Below are 15,148 nucleotides of genomic sequence, written 5' to 3'. Positions count from 1 at the left end.
GATGAGCACTTCAAGCGTACGAGCGAAGGCCCTGTCTTCGTGCGGGTATTCGCTTGGAGAAGAGTAGATTTATGTAAATCTCCACGGGCAACACCTCTTCTCGGTTTAAACGTCTTCAAATGCGCGTTGGGGCTTGTCCGTCCAATTTGCCCTGATAATGTATTTTACACCTTAGGCAGGACAAGACTGGCATAAATCCCAATTACTTTCTGTCGAGAAAGCATTGATTCGGTTCCATCTGGTAGATCGTAAACCGTTTGGACAGAGTCGATATAATTCTTCCACTCTTCCTGGTTATATCACGATATCATCCCACTACTACAGTAGCACTAATGCAAGCGTCGTGCAAGCGATAAGCAAGGATTATGTATGTTGTACTTCGAGACACTTCGGGCATGTGATCACATAGCTATAGGTTTACGGTTCCTTGTATCTTATTGACTTTCTACTAGTACTAGTCCATCCCACTGCAGGTGACTCCAGTAACTTACAGGACGGAATTAAATGTCCAAGGATCACTACATATGCAAGTCATTGTCTTCCCCGTTGTCGCTAGACATGTATGTGTACTTTGAGAAATATATCTCTGAATGCGACTCTGGTCCCGACGCGTCGATGAGCGGGCCGTATGCCTCCGAGCCATATGCTACAGGTCCATGATAACAGAGAACACGAAAGCCAGCATAAATTTATCCTACAATCCTTCCACGCCTTAGCATTCCGTATACCTCGAGACCGAATAACGTGTACGCGAATTCAAACAAAGTACGTAAGTGTCAAGGGCACCCTTTCACTCTGAACCACCATGTTGTCGCTATCGCTCCTCGGTCTGCTGGCCTTTGTCGTCGCGTCTAACGCGGCCAGCCAGTCTCAGTCGGTGCTCTCACCAAATGTACCGCGTTATGGACGCGAGAAACAGAATGTTCGAACGGGCACGAGTTCCTACGTACAGTCATATACAGCGCCGTATGACGATGGTTTGTTCACACCAATGGAACATTTGGGTGTGCTATCTGAGACGCAGTTCACAACGCTGCAACATCCTTTCTTCCCCAAGCACAGCGTACGCATCAAGAAGTCTGCCTTCTGCGATGATACCGTCAAGTATGCGGTTTCGTTTCTGAAGATCCGACAAGCTCCCTTCTGACTTCTGTCCACATTAGTTCATATACTGGTTACATAGACATCGAGGCTAGACATCTCTTTTTCTACTTCTTTGAGAGTAGAAACGATCCTGCGAAGGACGATGTTATCTTTTGGACTAATGGAGGTCAGTCTGCGTGATATCCTCAAAGCATTCCATTCTGACGCCTGTTTGATATACTATATAGGTCCTGGATGTTCTTCTAGTTTAGGACTTTTCATGGAACTTGGTCCTTGTAGAGCCCTCACGGCTAACGGGACTACTTTCCATCCAGAGTCTTGGAACTCGAATGCAAACATATTCTTCGTTGACCAGCCCATTGGCGTAGGTTTCTCGTATGCCGACTATGGGGAATTTGTGGTCAGCCAACCACGCGACGTGTCTGCAGTTGTGCATAGCTCACGTTTGGCATGTCTTATAGAGCACGACTGATGAAGCAGCAAAGGATATCGCTGCTTTCGTATCCATCTTCTTTGAGCACTTCACTCAGTTCAAGGGTCGTGCATTCCATATGGCGGGTGAATCTTATGGAGTGAGTAGAATAAAAATGGGTACCAGTACAGTGACTGATTTTCACTTTCATAGGGTCGATATATCCCTGAGTTTGCTTCACACGTGTATGATCAGAATGTCGAGCTAGTAGAGGCAGGCCTGACACCCATCAATCTCACCTCTGTAATGATTGGTGCGTTGTCTTCATATTCGTACTCTACATATCGGCTGAGTATCTATGTATCCTATTTCTAGGAAACGGCATGACTGATTACTTTACAATGTGGCCGTCATATGTCGATATGCAGTGCTCTCCAGCGTCCGTGTTCCCTTTCCAAAGTATTAGGTGACCTACATCCAGCAGTTCCTTGCATTCTTACTAAATGCCCTCTGTACAGCTCGTGTGTTCGCATGAAGCAGGCGGTAAGTGTTGCAGTAGTCTGCTTCATTGCGCAATATTCATCAGTGGCTTCATATCTAGATCCCTAGGTGTCAGAAATGGACGAAAGAATCTTGCGTAGACACGTTTGACGCCATGAACTGCCAGGCAGCAAGGGATTTCTGCGATCAGGAACTACAAGAACCTTTCTTTGATACGGGTGTGCTCAATGTCTATCTCATTAGCAGTAGCATCTCACCCGCGCTTTCCTCATTTTCTAGGAAAGAATCCATATGACATTAGCAAAGACTGCGAAGGTGACATTGGTGACACCTTGTGCTATCCTGTGACCAAGTACGTACACATTCCTTTTTGATTATTTTTTACATCTCTCACATCTTCAATAACCTCTCTCGTCAGGTTCATTTCCCAGTATCTCGACCAGGTAGACGTGCGTGAGACACTTGGTGTCGACCCCTCTGTCGGGAACTTCTCGTCTTGCTCCGGTCCAGTTGGATCAGCATTCACAGCCGCTCTAGACATCTACCACGAGACATACACACATGTCGCACAACTGCTGGAGCGCGACGTGCGTGCATTGATTTACGTTGGTGACTACGACTGGATCTGCAACTGGGTCGGAAACGAACGGTGGACTTTGAACTTGGAGTGGAGTGGAAAAGAAGACTTCGTGGCTCAGGAGTTGCGCGATTGGGAAGTCGATGGGAAGTCGGCAGGAAAAACGAGAAGTGCGAGTGGGCTGACGTTTGCCACCATCCACGGTGCAGGACATATGGTAAGTTTTGACGTATCCTGTCGGGTAACGTTCACTAAAGGCGCTGGTAGGTTCCCTATGATAAACCACAGGAAGCTCTTCAGCTCGTGAACAGATGGTTAGCTGGAGGTGATTTGTGATCGAACAGCGAGTCGACATGAAGTGCACTGGGTAAACAGTGTCTCATGTATTTACCGTACTTACGCGTGCCTACACAATCACACTCCATCGTTTCGTGGGCTCGGAGACATTCCGTCGCATTCTTTTGGTGGCTACGAGAGCTTCAATACTGTTTATCGTCAATCAATGTGATTGCTAGAGCGCGATGAGTGCGTGCACTTAAATTTCATGGAAATTATGACTGAATAGCTGGTACGAAACGCGATGAGGTTGACATTTGTCCATGGTTCCACACAGGATCTCCAGGCATTCTTGCATTGGTGGTCTAATTCAGCTCGTCAACATCCAAACTGTTACAGGTACCACCAGACTATCCAAACTGGGTATAAACGGTACTTACACTTCAACGGGGTCTTCTGTCTGGTCGAAAAAATCTTTGTTAAGTTCTAAAATACGCTGGAGGACCATTTCGAAAACACCAGGGCTATCGCCGTCCAAAATGTGAAGGGCACCTGCTGAAAAAATATCCAGTAGTTGTTGCTTCAACCCTCTCTGCACCGGCGTATCCGAGTTACTATTCTCTCTGACGTGCTCACTACTGTCCACATCGACAGCCATGCGATGGTCTTCTTTCCTGTTGTTGCTATCGCCACGGGCGACCTCATCGTTGCCTTGACTAGGAGAGTAAGTAGGATTGCGTGGATCTTCAGAAGGCGACATGTTTAGTCGATTTATCTCCCCGTAGTACCAGTATGGTCCTACAGCTGCGATACATCCAATTACATTCAAATTTTTATCTTCTGCAAATGCGTGTTCGGCTTGGTCGCCCATTTGTCCTGTTAAAGTACTGTGGAGCTTCTGCCAGACAAGACTCACTGCCATGAGACTTTTCATCGGCTTTATCTCATTGATCAAGATGTGCCGCGTCCGCACAACCTGGAGTATTCCATCGGCCCCATCTGCTAGCTCGCAGGCCATGTGGAGAAAATCTGGAATTAGGGTCGATTTAAATCGTCTGTGCTGCCTGACCATATAACCGACATCCCCCTGCAGAGTATAACGCATCTCTGGTACCAAGGAAGGTGGTGAAACGTTCTGAATTATAAAGGGATCGTCCTTTGAAGCAACCCTAACAGCAGCCTTGTCAGGAGATGAAACACGACGAGCCGGGATATTCAATTCATCGGTTTCGGGGGACGGTGGAGCATCAGAGAGAACTAGAGCAAGTGGAAGCACTGTGATGATTTCTGGAAAAGGCGATTTGATCAGCCGACACTGTAGTCGAATTTGAAGAACCTTGATTGTCCGCAAGGCGCTGTGATACGTGGGGGATCAGAGTCGGTATATGGGGGGATGTACTGATGGAGTCCAAGTCATTTTCCGAATCATCTGAATCATCTTCATGGATGTCGACGCAGCTAAGTAGAGATAACTGCGGAAATGTGAGAGTGGTGATCGTTGTGGACCGATTGGTACGTTCAGTAAAGCGTAGGAATCTTGGCAACGCAAGAGCCCAAGCGGCATACCAAGGACATTCACGATTATCTGTGTATGCGATAGCAGTGGCAGCAGCAAGCTCTAGATCACTGTTGTCAACTAAGCTGGCTAGTGGACGGTGCACTGGGCGTCCCAATTTCACAGGAGAATCGGATGAAATCTGGAAAAGCGGTCGTGATTGAGCCTGATGTCCCACTCTACGTACAGACGGGGCATTTGTTGGAGTTGAGATTATGGGTGCTTCAGACGAGGCAGACTTGGACGGACTATAAATACGGGGACGCTTTAATTCGTGAGCTGGCAGCATGGCAAAACTTCGCAAAAGGTATTCAGAAGATATGACCCGTTGACTATAGATTATCAACAGGAGCTCACCTAAAGTCTACAATTGGGGAGATGGAACGCCATTTCTCATAAGATCCATTCATTTATAAACCCTTGAGAGGTCGCACAAACAATATTATAGGGGCTGATGGACATTCTGCTGACTGCACAAATGAAAACACAATCAGGATGATTGACCTCGTGTGGACAGCGAAGAGAAGAAAGGGGGTTGACGGAGTATGTAAGGCATGTCATGGAGTATGATGGCATACGAATCACAGCGACTCGGAATTCTAGAAGTTAATGTCCCTCGAGTTCTAGCATTTTTCACAGACGGTGGCAGGCAGAGTATTCGAGGCAGGTCTTTTGAGTCTTCGGCCGCACATCAACCTATAAGTCCCGATGATTCGATGAAGACACGAGCATTTGCAGGAATATGCAAGCACAGAAAATGGGCCTGCTAACATTTTCAGGAAGTACAGTCACGGAGATTGAGATGATACATACGGACCTACAAGTATGCTGATTGGTTATTGATACGAACATTTGCGGGAAGCTGTAAGCATGGCGGACGACACATGTTGATGGATCTGGGTTAAGAGTTGGTCCGAGTCCTATCAACTCAGATAAACATGGACCTACATTCAGATTATTATGTAATTCTGGCGAAATTACTTCAAGTTCAGGCTCTGGTTCCAGTCAAACCATCGTGACGCCACTTCAAGTTCAAGTTGAACTCACCCAATCACATCTACTAATTACAATCATTGTTACGACTTCTCTGCTAAAAAGTCAACATGGCTGAAGCATTACCTCTTGAATTCCAACAGCTGCAGGTATCTTTATTCGGCAATTATTCACTAGCATGCCACACACCATTAATTCTTTTTGGTCTCAGCTTGCAGAACCAAGTACTGACGGTGCCTTTGCTCGGTATAACGCTTTTCTGGTGTCAAAGAAGGGGTCGTAGGCTGAGGCGGATCCAGGTGGACTGCCCATATCGGGAAGTTTGGCCTTTCTAGTTTGCTGGAACTTGGGAGTAGTCGTTGAGAAAATATGATTAGCTGATTGAGGTTATCATCAAAGACTCACCTAAGGTCCTCTTTCAGGGACATGCGGAACACACATTTTCATAGCACCCGCATCCATATAAAATATAAATGAGCTGTATAAATAGACAATATATCAATTTAGTATTCTGTTGACATGTACGGTATAAGAAGTTTGAATTTGACTGCGTGTGGACAGTTAGGAGCTGATGGAAAATGTATCGAGGCATGATGCACAATGCGGCACAGGATGGATTCTGGATACGCATGCAATGCAGTAATCTGCGAGTACAATGGACTCCGGAAGCTGATGCCTTCTAGCGTCTTTCACGGACGGTGGCAGGGATAGAATCTAAAAAAGTGGATTAAGACGTGAGCGATCGCTAGAAGGTGCCTGCAAAATTAATAAGCCAGTTAGTGTCTTCGGTGATGGTGGCAAGCAGTGATTAGCTGCATGGTCGCGTGAAATTTGCCGTAGATAGGTATTCTGCGAAGACATTGGGACAGCAAATTCTCCCCAATGTCTTTTTGTCAATGTGAAGACGACCTATAAGAAGGTTTTGGTAAGCTATAAAGATTCACAGCAAATATTATTATGCTCACTGGAGCTCCTTAGCCCCTTGGCGCAAGCATGAGCGTGGCGAATCTCATCCTATAATCTTGCATGCATGCGAGTCACGGTCCCGTCTTCTCTGTCAGAAAAAATTGCAGACAGGTGTCACCCAATGTCCTATCAGGGATCTTCAGTGACGACTTGATATTGCGCTATCTGTACTCGAGCCTGGTCACATATTTCTGGTACAATCTCTGCTACCTGCTTTTCTGTTGAAATACTGATATGGCTGAGGCATTACGGCTACAGGTATGTCTTTTCACCCATTATTGATTATCTGTATCACATGCCACTCACCCTACCCGTTTCTCAGTTTACAGAAGCTAGCGGTAATCCGAGTCATGCTTCTAGCGTGCCTTCCAAAGTCGATGCGACTATTTGCCAACCCATCGAGACAGCGGACTCGATAACTACACATGTGGTCATTGAACCCGAACCACCTATACCTGCACACATGCACCTAGCACGATACCCCCCAGTGCCCCGTGTTGAGTTCACCGGAGACCGGTACTGTATATGCGCCATTCTTTACAACAGTAGCAGATGTTACCTTGCTTTCTTTTTCTAGGCAAGAGCCCATATGACATGAGCAAAGACTGTGAAGGCGACTTCGATGAAACCCTGTGTGCTCCCGTGTTCAGGTCTCCATTATTTTTCTTCTATGCCTGAAGCCTGCTGAACTTCCAAGGGAGGTAGACGGGAAGTCGGCAGGGAAGAATCGAAGTGCGAATGGGCTACATATCAATAGTCGCTAAAAGCGCTGGTAGACCCCACATGACCGTGACAAGCCGAAAGAGGTACTACAGCTTGTGACCAGATGGCTATCTGGAGCTGATTTGTGGCGGTCAGCTGCCATGGACTCAAGTCAGGATATATACCACATTTGTAGGCAGTCAGGCGTGTATGATACTTGTGCGAGTCGTGAACCGAAGCTGGTATATTTTGGCCACCATCTGAGTGTATCGACTCTAAAAAAATCGAGGCAGTTGAGTGGTTGAGTGGTGATGAGCTGTATAAATTACACGTGAAACATGTAGAGCTACAAGCGTCTTCATCTTAGCACTCCACGACGTCCATTAGTGGTGTTATGGACCTACCAAAATAAATCTTACAAATTGGCCGCCAATGCCATGGTTTCCCCTTTCTTTCTACACTTTTAGTTCCCAACTCACTCCACAACCACAACCACTACCCTGCGCCTGTGGATTATCCAACACACGAAAGCTACTCCCAATAAGTTCGGTCGCGAAATCTATCGTGGAACCATTCAGAAGTGTCATCGAGACGGCATCCACGTATATATTTGATGGCTTTATCTGAGGATGGCTAAAATGGCTAATAGAATGGAATATATGCGTCAGTCAGCGCACGAGGTGAAGGTCAGGTGGAGCTTACTAATCATCAGGCTCTCGTGCCTTCGCGAGCTCCATTGTATACTGATATCCATGGCAGCCACCAGACTGGACAGCTATCCGAAGAGCAGCATCTGAGTTACGTTCTCGCGTTGATATTTGACGCAGTTGCTAAAGGAGACGGCATAAAAGTTAGACGTCCGCACCGATGCGAGATAAATACACACACACCTCTGCAGCCCGCTCTGTAACTTCAACATGCACATCCTGCGGCGATATCAGATCTATCTCAACCTCTTGCTCCTCTAATTGTTCTTGTGTAGGTGAGATCACAAGTATCGTGGGTTGTTTTGGGGGGTGGGACGCAAGGGCGGCACTTCTTGACCAAGTGGAAGAGAAAGTCCGCTTTCTTTGGTGGATAGAAGAGCTTGCGTTCAGGTATGCAAGCGATTCTCTGCGCATACAACGGGCATTGGCGCGCCAAAGGGAAGAAGAAAGACGAAATGCTCGGAAAGACATGGAAGTGCTCATGATGAAGGTGCCTGCAAGAGAACCGGGACGGATTTAGTCAGCCACATTTCATATGCCGCTGAGCTTTAATTTGTTACGGCAGTTTGCGGCCGTCTTTTGACGCACAAGAAATGAACTGAAATTCTGGAATGGATGAGATCTGCTTCATCTACACAAAAAAGTAAGAATACAAAGTATCAAAAAGGAATTCACGGCGATCGCTATCAGGGTGGTAGATCCCTACAATTTTTTTCCACAAACAACAACGTAGTATGACATATCGCGGGGGGGCATAGAAAATAGACCAGAGTCTTGCGGCGAAAAGATCGCCAGCGAGACTCGCCTACAGTGACTAACGAATTTAAGAAGTATATACGCAAGTCAAGAATCAAAGAGTTAAGAAGAGTAACAGGGAAACAAAGCCTGAAAGAACTGAAAAGGTTTCTAGTCTCTGGGTAGGCGAAAAAATACATGGGCAACGAAGAAAAATCGGAGAAATTTGGTATACACATCCAGAAATGTGATAAAAAGGAATAAAGTTTAGCAGCTATTATGAGAAGAAGTGAATCCAGTGAGATCGAGAGTAAGGTCGCCTGACAAAAGCGAGCGGTGTGATATGTACGAACGATCCTTTATTCCTGTCCTTCTAGAAGTGCGAACTCGTGTGGGGGGTAGTGTGTGAATAGTCGATGGTGTGTGTAGGGGTGATGAAAGTCAGACTCCAACGATTATTGTTTTGACGAAATTAAGGCTATTCGAACGGTTAGTAATAAAATAACACAGAGACAACAAACTGCAAAGCCACAGTCAGAACGAGGAAATAGGTCGTATTCCCTAAGAACTTACCACGTTTGCAAGAACACCGCTGGGCCACTACGTTTTCACAATCACGTTGCAGTACCGTGCTCCAGCATGTTACTGAGCATCTCCTCGTAATTATATTTGTCACCTGCGTAACTGCTCACACGCTTTTGAGCTAGGAAAGCTGGAAGCGCTTGGCCTGCTTCACGCAAGCAGTCAACTGGAATCAAGCCCTTCGCACCATCTTCATTCGACCCAACCCGCTCGACGAACGTCCAACCATCATCGAACACCTTCAGGATACGAACAGAGTCGCCAGGGGAGACACGCAGCTCATCCTCCAGAGTGGGGGCGAAGGGTCGGCAGATAGTCTCTATGGCTGCGAACTCGGCAGCTGCGGCAACAGGGTCTGGTTGCGAGTGTGGGTCAGCGAACGGGTTGCTGGCAGGGGTGGGTTCGGTCGGGGAAGGAGTCTGACGTGTCAGAGTAGGTATGGAAACGGCCGCGGGCATCGCATAAGGCTGGGAGTTCATCGGGTGCACAAGAGTAGACTCGGACGTCTTGGGAGACAGCATGCGGGGACTGAAGGAAGCCGAGTCACTGGACAAAGGACCTGCATCTCCACTCTGTGAGGGAGGCTTAGGGAAGGCGAATGATTCTGACGGCGAGAAGGGGCGAACGGACATCGGAGTAGAGACTTCCTGCCCGATGCGATTGACATCAGGAGCGAGGAGATACTGGGAATTGTCATCGCTTCCGTTACTCATCATGCTGTTCATCGAGGACCTGCGAGCAGCGGCACTAGCAGAAGGGATAAGATGGGAGTTGCGTTCCCGCACTTCAGCCATCGGGGGAAGGTTTGGCGTGACAAGGGCTGAGTTAAAGGGAACGGCTGTGGTAGGCGAGTCTAGTGGGAACATTACGCCTTGGTCGAAGTTAGTAGCGAAGCTGCTTCGTGCGCTGGCGATCCCGGGATCAGCAGAACCAGGCGCGCTTTGTCTACCATCGCTGCCCGGAGCTCCTGGAAGAGAGAAGTTACTGGAGTCACGCCCGCTGAACCACCATCTGTTGCGTCTCTCACTGCGGCGAGCGATATAACGTTTACGGACGAAGAACAGGATAATGAATAGGAGGAAGAAGAAACACACGACGACTATGGCAGCTATTCCACCAGTAGAGATGCCTTTGTGCTCGACAGCTGCAGAACCTGTGAAACCGGTGGGAGATGAAGGGTCACCTGTGATGGTGCTCGAGGAACCTGGGTAGATCGTGTCACCATAACTATTGGTACCAGATGCGACGGGATAGCCAGGCGTGTACGTAGTGGTGGCTTGCTCAGAGCTTGCAGAAGCTCCCGAGTTCGAAGATGCAGAGCCAGCGCCAGAGCTATTTCCATTGCCAATGACAACGCCAATACCATCACCACTGTTTTCTGGTGTATTTCCTGCACCAGCGCCGTAATTGGTGTCGTTGGGGTTACTTTGGCCACCATTGGCACCGCTGCTGCTGCCTGATCCTGATGCTCCACCAGAACCAGATGAAGCAGATGGAGATGGGGGAGAGTTTGCACTGGCACTGGGGCTGGGATTGGTAGAGGCTTTGCTTGCAGATGGCTGTGGTGTCGCTGCACTCGTCTGTTTCGGCGATCCCCCGCCAGTCGTTGGCTGGGTCACAGGTGGAGGCGGCGCTGCAGAAGATTTTGCACCACCACCGTTCCCGCTGCTCCCTCCGCCGCCGCTTGGCTGGGTTGAGGTAGGCGCGGGCGCAGGCGCAGGCGTGGTTGGCGTCGACTGGTTCGTAGTCGTGGGTGCTGGCTGAGCAGCTTGATCGTTGCCACCAATGAGAGGAGTGAGGATAGAATTGAGGACCGGGATGGATGGGAGGTTGATGGGGAGGTCGATGAGAGATGGATCGCGTTCCTCAAGTGCGAGCATGTCGCGTTTGATATGGTGTTTTGTAAAGCCTGAAGAACGCATTTTGTATATACCGAATGCTAGTCAGACCAGCGAAAGAGTGTATGTACGAAAAGAGTGTGTATGTCCTAGGACGACAAGGGCAGAGAGGACGTGGTCTGACCGTCGTCTCTCGCCAGCGAAGGAGTACTACGGGGGAAGTAGAAGGATTGGAAGGGAAATGAGAAAAGAGCAGACCCACAAGGTTTTTGCGGGCATGGCATATTGATAGCAACCTGATTACAACAAAGCGTGTAACTGATATTACTTCCTCATGCCATCCATTGCAACCAATCTCGGCAACATGCGCTCAGCCCAGACCACATTCCCATATCGTCCGCATATCATTCCCCATCACTCCAATCCGTCGCGAAGGCTCTTTTTCATATACTTTTCATCACTCATCAATCTTTTATGCACAGATCCAGTCCTCATCGTCGCGGCCAACAGCGAACACAAGCCGATGCCATACCCGTAGCGGTCATCCATGGAATGACCACTCGACTAACCTCCTCAATCCGCCATGGCATTTGGCCCCACATGCGTAAATTATTAGCCATCCCACAAGAAGGTGGAGAAGATACTACGGCTGTGGTGTATTTTTGTGGCAAGCGATTCAATTATCTCCAAAACCATCACAGAATCCGCTGTTTCGCTGTTAACCCTTCCATAGCGCCGTCACGTCTACAGATTGAAATTCCTGTCTGGCGGTGACAGCCTTGGCATTGACGCCTCCTAGGCACCCGCTCAACAAATCTACTGCCAGTGATGGATTGCTTCCGTGTCTCGTTTCAGAAAACCTGGTCTCTCAGGCCGTCAAATATCCATCCTCACAGGTCCCGCGGTCGATTCTTGCGTTCTCAGGCATGCCATCGTCCAATGTTACCATACCAAGCAACTCTATGTACTCTATCTATATATTCTCCTCCTCAGCTTCTGCCTCCGTTTTTTCTAGGACGATGTCGCTCCATATTACTCGGTTAGCAAGTTGTTGATGAGCCCGTCCCAGGCTATCTTCTCGCCGGTGAGATTTCTGCCACTGAAGGTTCGTGAAAAAATGAAAAAAAAAATTAACCCATGGCTCGACGATTATGTCTTGCCACATCAATCGAGCGCTGATCAACCTACTACACTTCTGCGGAAGAGCAACTCCTCCAATGAAAATATCCGCTATTCTCGAATCTACATTATCGCCCTCTCTTCGCCTCGAATATTAACCATATGGGACACTTGTGTGATAGAAACAGAGTTAACTGTGCAGGTTGTTCGGGACTGGATCAAAAGAACCCAAGGCTCTAAATTAATTATCCTCACTATCACCTGCTTGTCCTGGGCGCTTATCAATGACTCTTTCAAGTGCAAGGCCAATCAGAGTACAAGGTCCACTGCAGATGATCAATCGCCGGATGTTCTGGAAAACAAGGGCGTCCATTTCAATTTCATTCATCGCACTATGACGCTATCCGTTCGTTATTCTCTTTCAATTTCCCGTTCATGGATTGCAGCCGCCCATAATAACACCTAGCAACGCGTTCAACCTTCCAACTTGAAGGCTTTGGGATCATATGGCACGGTGGCCCGACGTACTCGGATGCCTTCAGTGACATTCAATCATTGGACCCGAATGTATGCTAACCCCTGTAGTCCTTTTGTCTTGTAATCGATGCGAAATAAGGCGGTGACGGTATGTTCAGGATGAGACGGCTGATCTACCTAGATAAGAGCCCATAAACGGTCAACGCTCACAGCAGAGCAGTACATTTTTTTTAGCTACCTACATGTACGCAATTTGCGACCGGATGGAAATACACAATATGAAAAGGCGAGAGCATCATGAAATCCGAGTCCATGAAGAGAAGGATCTAACGAGACAGTAGTCGTACCTATACTGTTGTAAGTCCATTCTCTTTTCCATTTTCTGCACAACTTTAACTCTCCCCGTACACTAAGCCTAATTGACTCGCAATGAATTCACACTGCGCAGTTCGGTATGGCTCGATCGTTTCGGTATAATTGAGCACTACTTCATTGGACCCAACATAAGGAGGCCACTCCACCGTAGCTCCTGCGTAATTAGGTGTCCCCGTCCAAGCCAACGACGTCCATCGATTAACGATCTCGCGAGTAAACTCTACCCGAGCTGGCGTCAACGGCTGGTAGAGGTTATCCGTCTCTGCAGTGGCGAAAACCCAGTAGAGTTCATCTGCGTGACAAACCTGGCCCGGGCACGTTGCAGGGTTGGGTGTCAAGGGCGAGCCAAGCCCAGTGCCAAATAAAACTTTGTATGAATTACCTGCATTTGTGGTATTCGTTTCGAGCTGGGAGAGATAGCCCATTGGGCAATGGACTTCCCAATCAGTAAGAAGCTGGCCTAGCGTAAGGACAGCACCGGTGATCCCGTCCTCGGCAGGTGCAGTTTGGTATGGGTAGAGAGTTTGCTCATCAAGAATTTTTTGAGCCGAAGAAGTATTGAAGTACTGTGAGATTGTTTCTGGGAAAATGGACGTCGAGGAATTGGGCAATACAGTCGTCGGTAAGAAGTAGCAATATTCACACTGGTTGCTGGACCAGATAGTCGGAACACGCCCGTACATCCCGTCTTTGATGCTATCTTCGATGTCGGTGAGCACATAATCGCCATCGACCACGATATTCCAGGTGAGCCCAAGGTTGTATGATGCCATAGCAATGTTAGCAGCGGGCAATGCTTGAACGCAGGAAGCTACAGAGTCGTTAAACGTGGTCGACGAATTCGATGCACAGCCCAGATATTTGGCGAGCGTAAGAGATGTATTTAAGCCAAGCTCTGGAGAAAGATATGGATTACTTGTACTGAAGTCGGATTCCAGGACTGCAGCACCTGATAAGTGGCTTCAGCAACGGTGAGTGACACCTGGAATACTATAGAGCTCACTGAAGAGTCCGTCGGTGTAGGCAGGATTAGTCCCGAGCAGATATCTAGTCATCGTGCCGCCTGCCGATTCGCCATAGATCAGGACCTTGGTTTTCTTTTACAGAGGCATTGGTCAAGTAGGCTCAATTCTTCATCAGTACAAACACGCACATCTCCGCCGAAAGCCTCGATGTTATCTTGCACCCATTGTAAAGCTAAGAGATTGTCCTTCAATGCAGCATTTGACGCGTTAAACCAACCAAATGCGGTGAGACGGTAATTGACTGTGACGAGGACGACGCCACCATATGAGACGAGGTTGGTGCCATCATATATATTGGAAATTGAGTTTCCAACATAACCGTCCGTGGTCATATTGAAGGGAAATGGACCGCTGTCGCCTGTGTTAAGACCACCACCGTGAACTTTAGTGAAGAACAGGATAAGTGATTCTATAACATTATCATTTGATCAGTGCATGAAACTTACTGAAGAACATAACGGGCAGCTTAGGAGCAGTGTCAATGCTGCTTGAAGCGGATTTGACAACGGGAGTAAACACATTCAAAGAAAGACAGTCCTCTCCTGAATAAACAAGATGACCGTTGTCCGGATCTGGAGGCTTGAATTTATGAAAACGTTAGAACTTATACAAGATCTGGTTGTGATGTGGGGTATACCTGAGCACATAATGGTCCATATGCCAAGGCAGATCTCACAGAATCAGATGATACACTCAAGGCTGTCGGAGGTTGGAACCTTGCTTCTCCTGTGGTGGGCTCAGCATATTTTATACCCAAAAATCGCCAGCTAAATTTATCACGATACCCTTCCAAGATACCAGCCGAATTCGTTGCGATCTCAATTTGACGAGAAGTATCAGCGGTCACATTGGAACGTGTGAGTGGTGCTGAATTGGTACAGAGCACTGGGAGACGGTCGCTCAGATCTACTATCACATCCGTCGTGTTTGAATACGAGAAGTCTGGGACGAAAACAGAACATTCGTCTTGGAAAGAAAAGACTTGTTTTCCCAGCAGGACGTGGTAAGTGATATAGATACTCACCTTGTCCAGCCATCAGGATTTTCTGAGATGAGTCACGGGCAGCACCGTGCTTCTAGGAAGTAAACGCCCCGGATAAGTCGCTAGCAGTCAAGCCAGTGCAGTCGGTGGGAACTTGAAGTAGCGTCTAGAGAGCCACCTTCCAGCCCGTGATTCACTAGAGTCAATCTGCACGCAGCCAGC

The 15,148-nt window shown here is 47.9% G+C and overlaps 8 protein-coding genes across 8 annotated transcripts; 3 read left to right on the top strand and 5 right to left on the bottom strand.

Annotated features, from left to right (window-relative positions):
* Positions 1-680: 680 nt before the first annotated feature.
* SERLADRAFT_453678 (uncharacterized protein) lies at positions 681-3,053 on the top strand (the record flags this gene model as incomplete). Its single annotated transcript, XM_007323820.1, has 12 exons — positions 681-938; positions 963-1,104; positions 1,164-1,270; positions 1,332-1,504; positions 1,566-1,676; positions 1,730-1,829; positions 1,892-1,982; positions 2,035-2,059; positions 2,118-2,235; positions 2,297-2,369; positions 2,436-2,811; positions 2,862-3,053. 12 exons carry the CDS (start codon positions 806-808, stop codon positions 2,928-2,930), a joined length of 1,518 nt encoding a protein of 505 aa, XP_007323882.1.
* On the bottom strand, positions 3,046-3,990 carry SERLADRAFT_479500 (uncharacterized protein; the record flags this gene model as incomplete). The annotated part of the gene is made up of 2 exons (XM_007323819.1): positions 3,046-3,235; positions 3,311-3,990. 2 exons carry the CDS (start codon positions 3,973-3,975, stop codon positions 3,130-3,132), a joined length of 771 nt encoding a protein of 256 aa, XP_007323881.1.
* A 1,402-nt stretch (positions 3,991-5,392) lies between these two features.
* SERLADRAFT_479499 (uncharacterized protein) lies at positions 5,393-5,968 on the bottom strand (the record flags this gene model as incomplete). The annotated part of the gene is made up of 3 exons (XM_007323818.1): positions 5,393-5,420; positions 5,473-5,763; positions 5,824-5,968. The coding sequence occupies 2 exons, from the start codon at positions 5,844-5,846 to the stop codon at positions 5,610-5,612; spliced, it is 177 nt and encodes a 58-aa protein (XP_007323880.1).
* A 650-nt stretch (positions 5,969-6,618) lies between these two features.
* SERLADRAFT_443201 (uncharacterized protein) lies at positions 6,619-7,062 on the top strand (the record flags this gene model as incomplete). Its single annotated transcript, XM_007323817.1, has 3 exons — positions 6,619-6,642; positions 6,707-6,905; positions 6,962-7,062. 3 exons carry the CDS (start codon positions 6,619-6,621, stop codon positions 7,060-7,062), a joined length of 324 nt encoding a protein of 107 aa, XP_007323879.1.
* A 34-nt stretch (positions 7,063-7,096) lies between these two features.
* On the bottom strand, positions 7,097-8,279 carry SERLADRAFT_418477 (uncharacterized protein; the record flags this gene model as incomplete). Its single annotated transcript, XM_007323816.1, has 4 exons — positions 7,097-7,432; positions 7,491-7,728; positions 7,789-7,916; positions 7,977-8,279. The coding sequence occupies 3 exons, from the start codon at positions 8,274-8,276 to the stop codon at positions 7,542-7,544; spliced, it is 615 nt and encodes a 204-aa protein (XP_007323878.1).
* Positions 8,280-8,479: 200 nt separating this feature from the next.
* Positions 8,480-10,033, bottom strand: SERLADRAFT_479494 (uncharacterized protein; the record flags this gene model as incomplete). The annotated part of the gene is made up of 2 exons (XM_007323815.1): positions 8,480-9,048; positions 9,102-10,033. One exon carries the CDS (start codon positions 9,974-9,976, stop codon positions 9,143-9,145), a length of 834 nt encoding a protein of 277 aa, XP_007323877.1.
* Positions 10,034-11,282: 1,249 nt separating this feature from the next.
* On the top strand, positions 11,283-12,533 carry SERLADRAFT_443198 (uncharacterized protein; the record flags this gene model as incomplete). The annotated part of the gene is made up of 4 exons (XM_007323814.1): positions 11,283-11,374; positions 11,431-11,718; positions 11,775-11,889; positions 11,964-12,533. 4 exons carry the CDS (start codon positions 11,283-11,285, stop codon positions 12,531-12,533), a joined length of 1,065 nt encoding a protein of 354 aa, XP_007323876.1.
* A 403-nt stretch (positions 12,534-12,936) lies between these two features.
* Positions 12,937-14,981, bottom strand: SERLADRAFT_443197 (uncharacterized protein; the record flags this gene model as incomplete). Its single annotated transcript, XM_007323813.1, has 6 exons — positions 12,937-13,868; positions 13,923-14,016; positions 14,073-14,353; positions 14,391-14,523; positions 14,582-14,910; positions 14,969-14,981. 6 exons carry the CDS (start codon positions 14,979-14,981, stop codon positions 12,937-12,939), a joined length of 1,782 nt encoding a protein of 593 aa, XP_007323875.1.
* Between the last annotated feature and the right edge of the window lie 167 nt (positions 14,982-15,148).

Source organism: Serpula lacrymans (genome assembly GCF_000218685.1).
Source record: "Serpula lacrymans var. lacrymans S7.9 unplaced genomic scaffold SERLAscaffold_17, whole genome shotgun sequence".
Taxonomy (NCBI): Eukaryota; Fungi; Basidiomycota; class Agaricomycetes; order Boletales; family Serpulaceae; genus Serpula; species Serpula lacrymans.
The sequence above is the reverse complement of the archived record's forward strand: the minus strand, read 5'-3'. Positions and strand labels throughout refer to the sequence as shown.